Raw genomic sequence first — 11,202 nt, forward strand, 5'->3', positions numbered from 1 at the left:
ATATTATTCATTATTTTCATAATTTGATTTGTTCAGTTTCCTTTTAAATTTTGGGCCCACATGAAACCTGAAGGGGTTGTCTAAAAAAATGCATTTCACATCATTTTATAAAAAAACTTGCCTTCGTTACCAAACGAATTTCTATTAAATATTTTGCATTACAAATTTTACAAATAAAAATATTGAAACGCATATACTTAAGGCACTTAAATTGAAGAAAAGAAAATACCTTATCAAATTATTTAGTAAATAATTAGAACGATTTAAAATTTAGTGCGGTTGTACTGGTGTGTGTTTATGTGTGTGTGTGTTGCATAAAATTTGTTGCATTGATTTCATAAATACGCCATTTATACACGCTTAAAAGTATTCGCGATTTCTTAGATTAACAGAGACATTTCAATTTTTATAAATTTCTCAAAGTAAAGAACATCTTAATGGCACATGTTTTTTGTTTGGTAATCGCAGTGCACTCTTGATAAAGTTGATCTTTTAATCGTCGTGTCCAATGGAATATACTAAAATATTGCAAGACTAACTTTCCACATGTTCGAAATATTGTCTAAAGTAACAAACAAAATTTGGTAATTAGATGACAGCTTCAAATCAATCAAGATTTAATCAATTTTAAAAAAGTAAAGAAAATGCTTATAATTGTAATTCCTTTGCTTTTGTACGCCGTGTAATTTTTGTAAAAGCCATTAAAACTCATAAATAAAATAATTTTTGAAGTATTCAAATTAGTACAATTATGTAACTAATATATATAAAAAATTGCAATAAGAACTAATTGGCTTCAAAAAATACATTGATGTGTAATCCTTCAATTATTTCATATTCCAACGACAAAGTGTCAAAACTTTTTAATTCAATTTCCAAATCGGCTTGAAAACCTTCTTTTGTATTGTCTAACCATTTCCACTTTATCAAACGTGCACTGTATATAGTACTATAATGTTATTCAATATTATTTGTGTTATCTTAGAGTGGGAGTTACCCAAAAGTTTGTAATTATTTCTAAATTGAACAGCAATAGACATTGAAAGCGGCTCAACTCAAAGGCCGTTTACACAATGGCTTCAAAACTGTAAAATCTTTCAAAACTGTGCTACTCATATAGTCGCTTTATATATATTTACAGATTTTAGCTATGCATGTATTAACAATTCGCTTAATATACTTGTAGGTATTATTATGTTTGGTAGACTGTTTGGTTATGTTCTTTTTTTTAAAAATTGCGAATTTTTTTTGTCATAATGTGTAAGTTTATTGTATTTGAAATGCGTTGCTATGTACAGTGAGGAGAAGGTTCAAATCGTATGTACGTTACTTGTTTCGGTTTTGCACATGTTTGCTGATTTTAAAACATTTAAAACATTCCGCTATTTGTATCTTAAGTTTTCAATACCATATTTTGCTTTCTTTAAGTTTTGTTTTTAGCTGTTTCAAGTTCTCGATTTTATGAATTTCGACAACAATTTCGCATCGACAACACACCGAAAAGAGGCGTTTGTTGAAGGAGCAATGTTGAATTTTGACCGAAAAAGGCACACACAGAGAAATGACAATGATACGGGACGACTAACAACAATTTTGGCTGCTTAGGTTTTCAATAGTTATTTAAATATAGAGTTTTCTATTATGCTAGACTTTCAGTAGCCATTGCAACGTATTTCGCCATAACGCCCCCGACCCGCGCTGTATGCGGCATATCGCTCATACGCCATGTAGTCGGGGAATCCGTAGCCTCCATGCGAGCGCAATCGATTGCGGCTCATTTGACTGTTGTAGTTGTTGCATTCATCGTAGGGAGCCCAGTAGGTGGCCGGCGTGGGCGTGGCATCGTAGTAGGGATTATGATATGGCGTACTGCCATACTCATCGAAATGCGTTCCAATGCGTTCCACGATATTTTCGGGCGTTTGCAGAAATGTTTCCGAGAAACGTCCAATTTCTGTCGAACCAAACGCCTGCTGAAATCCAGGCAGCGGCTTGATATCCTAGAGAGAGAGAGAGAGCATAGAATGAATAATTTAAAACCAATTTTGTTTTTTCTACTATAAAAAATTTAATTATGTGGAGGCAAATAATTCAAGCACAAATGCATTCATAAAAGCCGTACAAGATTTGAATAGTTTAAATTTATGAAACATACTTTTGAAGCACAGTAGCTTTAAATTATGTTATTTTCGCTTGCTCCACATTTTCTAGTCTAGTTTTTAATCTAGTCTAAGAAGATCCCTAACCATGCACCTCAGCAATTATTTAGTCCTAATTAAATGGTTATTTTAGTATGAGAGCATATTTTGATTACAAAAATCAGAAATGGTTTTTTTTACAAATTATTTAGATGTAGATCGATTATTCCGAACTAAATGCAAAACTAATTAGAAAAAAACAACCATTTGGGAAATACGAAAAATATGTATAAAGAAAGTGCATTGTTCTGATATTAATGAAACTTTTCTTCAGTTTGATATATTTTTTAAATAGAATTTGCAAAGGAGAATTTGAAAAGGCGTTTTTAAATAAAATCTATTGCAAAATGGAAAATCACTTGCTGAAATAAGTATTTTTCTTATTGACTCCAACTGAAGAGCTTCTTTAGTACTTGATACTCGCTACTTACGCGTATTTGCTCGCGCACCGTAGACTCGACGCTCTCAGTGTTGCTCTCGCTGTACGTTTTGGCGCTCTTTCGTTTTGATTTCTTGCTCGGAATGAGATCGCACTCGATGATGCGATTGCTGCGACCCTTGGCGGTCAATGCATTTCGTGTGCCATGAGCTTTGCTGCTGCTTTGCTGCAGCAGCGGCGCCAGCGCAGGCGGCGGCGGCTGCGGCGCTGCTGACGACGATTGGCCATAGCCAACGGGTGAGTTGTGCGGCACGGGCGGCGTGCGCGGAAGACGCTTGGCTGGGCTCCAATGTTGCTGTTGCTGTTGGCACCAACTGCTGTTGCTGCTGTCATTCTGCTGTAGAAACAAAAAAAGGAAGCAAATATCGATTTAGTTACACAAATTACAACAACGAAAATGATATATAAAATAGAAATAGCGAAAACGTAACGGAAACTCAACGGGCAAAAAGTTGTTACGCTGAAGTGGCCCAGCACTTGAAAAGTTGCGCCCCCGCAACTAAGCGGCACGGGCTCAGGCTTTATGTTACCAACTGCCAAATGCACACACACTCACACACTTGCATATGTATGCATGGAGATGCCACCCACAGGGCTATGTGAAGTTCAACTTGTCCAAAAATCGATGACGCGCCCACTTTCGCAACACCCTGTAAAAAGGCTTCCGGCTGGCACGCGCTCTTTCTCTAAGTCAGAGCTCTCTCTCTCCCTCTCGCGCCCTCTCTATCTCTGCCACTCTCCCTCTCTTCAACTCTGTCAACATGGTGAGCTTTTATGCTCTATTTTTTATTTAAATTGCCTGCGCGTTGGTAAGGAACGAAAAGAATGGAAGAAAGCCGGTCGATGGAGCTAAACGCATTTCGCTTTTTGCTTCTCTTTTTGCCTGTTACTGAAGGATGCTGCATGCATACACATACACCCACACACACACACATACGGAAATTCGTACATACAAACATGTGTATTTGTCTGCTTGACTGGGTGGTGTATTTACTGGCTGGCTGGCTGGCTGGCTGGCTGGCTGGCTGTGAGGCCAACTGGCTGACTGCCTCGCATTGTTGTGCGTCGCATTCGCTTGTTTGTCATTATCAGCATCTTCGTGCGCACTTTCGCGTTAGCGTTGACGTTGGCGTTGGTGTTGGTGTTGGCTGTGGAGTGCCTGTGGCCTAATTCGAGCTGGGGACGCACTTTGATAAAGCTGCTGTTGTCTGGCTCTCTGTCCTGGTTGCCTGCATTTACGCAGTCCAATTCAATACAAATCTGTACACTAGATTTGCTGCTGAATGATTGGCAAAGTGCGTATGTGTGTGAGAAATGAAAAATGCCAGAGAAGCTGCCCGTATGCTTGAACAAACAATTTTTTAAGATTAGCCTTTCGCTTCGGACAGGTTGCCAAAATGCTCATTGGTTGAAGGTTGAAGTGCTTCTTTGAGGCTGAAAGCTTTAAGGGTTTTCTGCATAAATCCTGTTTAATAGGCTCAAAAGAAGCAATAAAGTCCTTGCAAGAAAGCTCATACATTTCAATTTTGTAAGCTCTTATTGCATTACGTTAATTGGCGACATGTCTTTCTTTACCGGTTGGACCTTTTCCTTTTTTGCTTTTGCTAATTAAGAAGTCATTTAAATTCTGTTTCCTTTCTCGATGCATTTTTTCTCCACTTTATTTGTACTTTTTATGATTTGGCTGTGAATTATTAGTTATAGCCAGCCAGATAGCAACTAAATGATATAATTAAAACAAAAGCGAATAATAAGCGAAATGCATTTGATTTTTTAAGTCGTAAATTAAAATTAAGCGAAGTGTCCATTAAAACAGAAAAATCTACAATTAAATAAAAGCAACGAGAAAGAAATACACTTGCAAAATAATATCAGAAAATCATTTAACCTTTTTTTTATTATACTCTGTACATTTACAAGAGTATAGTAGGTTTGCGGGATGTAGACCCCACAAAGTATATATATTCTTGATCTGGATCCGTCTGTCTGTATGAACGCAAGGATCTCAGAAAGTATAAGAGCTATAATAACCAAACTCGGTATCCAGATACTCCTTGGTAGTCATATCCAGTTAGTGCTTATATATCCGTATCCGCAGCTGTATTTGTTGCTGCTTTGACATAATTATGTAATGCATACATATGTACAAGTACGATTCTGATGTAAATGCAAATGTATGTATGCATGTATGGAATATTTGATACTTCATTTCATTAGTTAAGTAAATTAAATTTTTTTAATAAATGGGATGGTACAGGGTATTTTAGAGTTGAGCCTGCTCGACTTTAGCATTCCTTTCCTGTATTTTGTTAGCATTATTAATGACAAATAACTGTAAAATATTATATATTCGATGTATTGTGAATATTCCTATATGGGCTAAAGATATACCAGAAATTGAGAAAAATAATACATGACCAATAATCGAAATATATGGCATTATAATGCGCTTCTTAAGCTCTCATTTGGTGCATTGGCATCTCCACCTAACCTTAACTATAACTAGATCTAAAATGTTATGTCCAACAAATGTAGTTTTTTTTAATAGTTTTTGCACCTAAATTTGCTTTTGCCACTTTCCCAACTTAATTAACTTAATTAATTATCATTCAGTCATTTAGCGCTTGCCCCAACATGAGAAAAAGACCAAACTGTGACCGCTTCCAGCTGCAGTTTTAATTTGCAATTTACCAAACCGCCTGCCACTAATTTCATTGCGCTTTCAAACTTACCGCTCCACAGGCCGCAGTCGTCGCTCCTTGCTGCTCGGCATCGTCAGGCTCCTCTTTCGGCTTCACCAAATTGATTTCCGCTTGCTTGACAACATCTGCCACCACTGGCTCATCCGTGGGCGACGTTGTGGGCTTCCCTTCAGCAGCCTCTTGCTTATCAATGCTACTCAAAGGTGGTGGTGTCGGCGTCGATGTCGCTTTGGCGCTTATGTCATCTGTAAGTAAAAAGCAGTATAGAAACACTTTGGTAGTTAAGGTAAAAAAAAATCGATAATTGAATAGATTTTTATCAAATATTAAAGTTCAGATGCCTTTGTGCTGCTAATTCTGGGATCAAATTGTCTTCCAATGGCTTCTAGTGTGAAAATCGGGCAAGCCTTATTATTTCGTCATGCGTGCTGAAGCAATCAAGGGTTAGAAAGCGTAGCCAAAAAGGTAGGGCGAGCATGGGAAACAGGTTGACCGTAAAAATTCCCAACATATCACACACACACACATACATACACGCTCCCATACGCATACATAGAGACAGGCGAGCGCGCACAAACGAAAAAAAAGTAAAAAAAAGATGCCTACGCTTATTAATTTTTCTCGTAATTTTATTTTGGGGGTTGCTCGCCAGCAGAGAACGCGATAAATTCCCAAGAGCGCCAAGTCAAAGAAAGAAAGAGAGTTAGAGAGCGCGTGCTTACACTTGTTGAACGTCCAACACATACACACACGCACACCCCACACTTTTTGCGCCAGTTTGCGTGAGCAGCATGCCAAGCGAAATGAGGGAAAAAATCATAGCATACTTTTTTGCGCTGCTCCATAGCAAACAACGCGCATGCGGCCCTTGCAATGTTTACGAATTGGCAAGACATGCAATGCTATGGCATCAAGCTTACAATATTGAGGAAATACCCGGACTGCAGTTTTTTCCCATTTCTGTTTCGTTTTTTTCATGGAAAACTTGTGATTGACGTGTTGGCGCACTGATTGATTGCCTAGCGTGAAAAAGTAAATAGAAATTAATTGAATAGCATTTTCGCTTTTCGTAAAGTAATTAAAACTTTACTGCTACCGTAATATTTGTGAAGTGAAAAGTTTTATTTTCCTGCTGCTGATGGCTTGATATAGAGGTGTTATTCCTCAATCTGATTGCTGTGCTTCGCTTTTATTTAAATGTATTTGTCCTTTGAAGCGTATTTTGGTCGAAATATATCGTAGAAATTATGCTTTTCAAATCTGGAATATGTAAAATTAAACTTTTGAGATGAATAATAACGATCAAGTGAAAGAAAATTTAAAATTGAAAATGTTTAATGCTGCAATGAGCCACTTATGGAATCCCTTTTTTAAACCACTATCTTACGGATCCTGTTTGGAATTAAGTCAAACAATTGTTAGGCGGCGAAACGAAACTTCAAGCGGCTTTGCTGACATGGATGAGGTCTAATGTGGTTGAGTATTGTTGTCCAGGATCAAAAATTGTTGATAATGAAACTGTACAAATTTAATTTTTGGTTCTCTAAATATTATTTAACGAGCATGGAAAGCATGGAAATATCCCTTTGCATTCATTGTCTTTGATAAAATTGGTGCTAGCATGTGCCATAATAAGATAATGCTTTATACACCATAACACCTCCTGCCGTCTTACATAGACGCACCAGGTTATAGCCATCGCCACTTTTAAATTATATTGAGAAATAGAGTGAGAAAATAACTCAATGACATTTTTCAGATCAGGGCACATGAACTCAAGAAAAAAGGCCAGGACATATAAAAGTTAGTTCCACATGTCAAAGTTTATTGCAATGAGCCTAATATATTCACTTCAACAAGATAATAGCAACTTCAATGAAATGTTTAAGGTTTTTTAGTATAAGTATAAAATTAATATTTTGAGCTCTCAAACTGATTGCCTCTTAACAAATCTATTTTATAATGTTGCTCTTTTAAATAGATATTGCAGCATGTTTAGTTTTACTTTAGCATCGATCGATGTGGCAATCGATTTGTAGCCTTGTGCAATGCCCCTTCGATCAGTGGTACATCCCCCTTATACATCGGTCTGCCTAGCTGTGCGACCACTCATGAGGACCATTGATTTTTGCTGTTGCAACCACCGCTTGTGCGAGCATGTCGGGTTACATTTTGCTGTAAAGTTCATTTACATGCCTGGCTGTGATGACATTATACACGCACACCCCCAAAGCGTAATGAATATACACACACACACATCTACATATGCTATTTGTGTGTGTGTGTGAATGTTTGCTTGCCACCCATTGATAACGACAGCGCCTTCATGTACGTTTACATTACAAAATATTTAGAAAAGCTGTCATGTGAGTGTGCATGTGTTTGTATTTGTATTTGTGTGCAGGCCTCTTCAACGCTCCCGCGCTCACTTCACACCTTTCAAACGGCTACTGTATGACAAGCTCTCTAATGTGTGCTGTGTGTGTGTGTGTATGTGTGTGAGTGTGTGTGCGACGTCAAAAGGTAACTTATTGATTTGCACATGGGGATACAACGTCACCAGCGTCACCCAAAAAACACACGAAAAATTAATAGCGTCTCATCAGAGCCGGCATAGGCTGCAGATCCATCGTCCATTCAGGCATTCCATCGTTCAGGCATTGAGGCATTGCGTGTAGTATAAATAGACAGCTAATTTTGAAGTCTTTTAAAGCGTTATGACGTCGTCGTCACGCCCGATTTGCCTGCGCAAAGTCAAGCTGACAGGAAACGGAAGTATTTCAGCAGCTAACCAGCAACGGTGATTGGTGGAGTGTTGGCAGAAAAAACAAGACGCCAAGGTAGGCTTCGGGGCCTTAGGGGCTTTAGGGGTGTGGCTGTGCTGAAAGGCATGAAAGTAGCTGCAAAATCTGACAGGCATCGCTGTCAGGCGGCAACGGCTACGGCAACGGCGGAGGCGACAACGACAATGACAGCGACTACAACGACGTCAACGATGATGTTGGCAACGCAAATGGACAGTTTTTGCATTAATTTGCATTGGAAATCAAGCATACGCTGCGTGGGGCGCAGCGGGCACAGTGGTTCGTAATAGAATGAAATGGTTTCTAAAAAACATACAAATCTATGTCTGCTATTGCCCAACGAAACTGTGGTGCGAGCAATTATTTTTTTGAAGCATTCTAGGAAGTGAAAAGCCTATTATGCCACTATAAACAAGAACTAGATACATTTATTTAGACATTAATTATTGAGCGAAAAAACAAACACGTTTAACCATATTGTACAATTTTATAGAAGACACAATTAGCAGGAATAAAAAATCTCGAAGTACACAAATATTTTGTTATTATTTGTTTAATGTTTAAGTTTGATTAATATTTAGAAAATTCTTTTTATTTAATGAAAATTGTTCATCCTGAATTGCTTAAGCAAATACTTGTAGGTATACCTTTAATAGGTTAAACTGTAGAGTGTAGGAATAAAAATCTGGTTATACAAACCGCTTGAGTATCTATTACTCAAACTTCTTGCGACATTTCGAATTGAACTCTTTGAAGTTGAAGAACAATTTAGATAATGCCTTGATCTATTTTCAACTTATTGAACTTTTATAATTTTTAAAGGAAAACTCTTTTTATACATTTAGCTCATTTGATATTTTTTTTGCTTGCCTTTTCAAATATAATACTCGTATGTCTTTGGAGATTTATTACCTCTTTATTGGACATTTTCGCCCCACTGTGGGGGTACTTGGGTTCGGTGAGCCTCTCGCCTAGAGTGCATTTATATGTCTTACATAATCCCGTTTGACATATGTTTGCATAAATTTGAAATTGTCGCGCATAATTGCGAATTAAATAGAGTGTGAAGCAAAATGGCCGACAACTGTTAAGATTGTTTAAAATGTTTAACTTACCAGTTGAAATCGTCTCCGATTTCACGTTGATATCGCAGCCCAATGGCTCCAATTCCGCATTATCTGCGCCACGCGGCTGTTCCTCCTCATAGTCCTTGCCATCACCGGGACAATGATAAGAGACGCACGAAGCCGACTCGACGGACATATTGACGGGATATTCGCTGCTATAGACGGGTGTGCTCTGACTGCTGTCGCTTCTCGCTCGAGTGCTGCAATTACTGATGCCGCTGTCCGTTCCAGTGGCACTTATGAGCGGTGGGGAAGTGGTCAATCGTTGGGGTGAGGCACCAGCGCCAGCACCAGCTGCAGCTGCAGGAGCAGCCGAAGCACCAGAACTAGCTATATCGGACTCTAAGTCCTGACTGCGGCCGCAATCTGGCGGCTCGTCGAGCTTGCTGCGCAGACTGGACGCGTTTAGTTGCTCGGCATAGTTGCGCAAAGGCTCGAGAAAATTGGGCGGCAAGACTGTGCGATTGGGCGCTGGTGTAGAAGAGCGTTGTGGCGGCAGCGGCGCGCCGCTCGATGTGTAGGGCATGGGTGTGCTCGAGTAGGAGGAGGCGGCCGCAGCAGCAGCGGCAGCGGCTGCACTAGCCTGGTAAGCGGCAGCGGCTGCTGCACGCGCCTGCGCATGCGCAAAGTGCGAGGAAGCGTTGTAGGCTGAGACGGAGTGGTGGGGCAGCTGCTGCTCAGCTGCGCTAGCATAGCTGGCATGCGAGGATGGCTGTGATGGCTGATAGGGTGGCTGCCTGGGTGGATAGTGCAGCACACTTGAAGGTATCAGTTGTTGGCCGGCGGGGGTGAAGAGACCCGGTGATTGATGTGCGGAGTGCGCGGGCGGCATCTGTTGGCTGTAATGGGGCGAGGCATAGGAAGCATAGCGTCTATACGCGTTACTCTCAAACTGGGCGCCATAATAGCCGTGCATATACGCCGACGGGGCCTGCCCGTAGTGTGCATACCCATAGCCAGGGGCTGGACTATAGCCGCCATACGATCGATAGGGCTGAGCTGCTGCAAATGAATTGTGCGGCAGACCGCTGGCCGCCTGCTGTTGGCGTTCGTAGTAGCCGGCCGAGGTGGCGTATCTGTCCGCCATGGTCAGCTGAGCTCCAACAATGCTCCAAGGCTGCTTCTCTGCGGGCAAAGGACTCCCTTAGGACTTTACTAGAGCTGCACCTAAGGACACTATTTGCAGGCACGCGCTGGCTTCGCAGTAGCTTTTAGCCACATTGTCGTTGTTTGTGTTGCTTCTGCTTTTGCTGTAGTAGTTGTTGTTGTTGTTGTTGTTGCCCAAACATATTGTTGGTCGTGCCGGACCCAACAGAGTATCCGCTTACATGTGTCTATTATTGATTTTTTTCTTTCTTTCCTTTTTGTTGTTGCTCAACTCTCCTCTCCTCTCCTCTCCTTTTTTCGTGTGTACGTTGACTAGGAATTTGCTTGACGGCCTTTTTGTTGTTGGTGTTGTTGGAAATCCTTTTTTCAGAGAAATGGCTTCGTCCTTGCGTCGTCGTTGTCTGGCTTTGGGGCTTGTCTACACCCACTGACCATATATATAATTCCAATGGCCAGTCGTAGCCGTTTATAAGCTTGAATCAATTTTCGCCACACTTGCAGTTTTCTTTTCCAGATTTTTTGCCTGCTTCCTTTTATCCTGCAAGGCATACAAACAGAAGGCAAAGAGAAGTCATTGAAAATAGCTGTATATATGTATATATATGTATGTATAGTATGTATGTACACGTATATTATCAATGGGCGACTGCACAATATTGTGGCCCAAGCATTGGCCAGCTTTGGGCTTCTCCTATAAAAAGGCAAAATCGAAGACGGGGGCTAATACTCAATTGACATTTCGTATTTGAACTTTCTATTATGCTGCACTTAAATGCTTGAATATTTGATTGCAATGTGTCTAGAGATGGCATGGATGGATAGACA

General features: G+C 40.1%; 1 protein-coding gene across 1 annotated transcript; it reads right to left on the reverse strand.

Annotated features, from left to right (window-relative positions):
- Positions 1–1,167: 1,167 nt before the first annotated feature.
- LOC115622500 (endochitinase A) lies at positions 1,168–10,787 on the reverse strand. The gene is made up of 4 exons (XM_030516447.1): positions 9,259–10,787; positions 5,370–5,584; positions 2,630–2,974; positions 1,168–2,000 (listed from the first exon to the last, which is right to left on the reverse strand). Exons 1-4 carry the CDS (start codon positions 10,355–10,357, stop codon positions 1,653–1,655), a joined length of 2,007 nt encoding a protein of 668 aa, XP_030372307.1. The 5' UTR covers positions 10,358–10,787; the 3' UTR covers positions 1,168–1,652.
- Between the last annotated feature and the right edge of the window lie 415 nt (positions 10,788–11,202).

The sequence above is a fragment of the Scaptodrosophila lebanonensis genome, unplaced genomic scaffold (assembly GCF_003285725.1).
Source record: "Scaptodrosophila lebanonensis strain 11010-0011.00,11010-0021.00 unplaced genomic scaffold, SlebRS2 tig00000043-arrow-pilon, whole genome shotgun sequence".
Classification (NCBI taxonomy): Eukaryota; Metazoa; Arthropoda; class Insecta; order Diptera; family Drosophilidae; genus Scaptodrosophila; species Scaptodrosophila lebanonensis.

What these genes read in the sequence shown, in the direction of transcription:
- LOC115622500 (XM_030516447.1), bottom strand. Translation starts at nt 10,357, where the DNA reads ATGGCGGACAGATACGCCACCTCGGCCGGCTACTACGAACGCCAACAG. An exon ending in CGACTGCGGCCTGTGGAGCG is followed by an intron (nt 2,975 to 5,369) that starts GTAAGTTTGAAA and finishes TTGTTTCTACAG; the next exon opens with CAGAATGACAGCAGCAACAG. An exon ending in CGGTGCGCGAGCAAATACGC is followed by an intron (nt 2,001 to 2,629) that starts GTAAGTAGCGAG and finishes CTCTCTCTCTAG; the next exon opens with GATATCAAGCCGCTGCCTGG.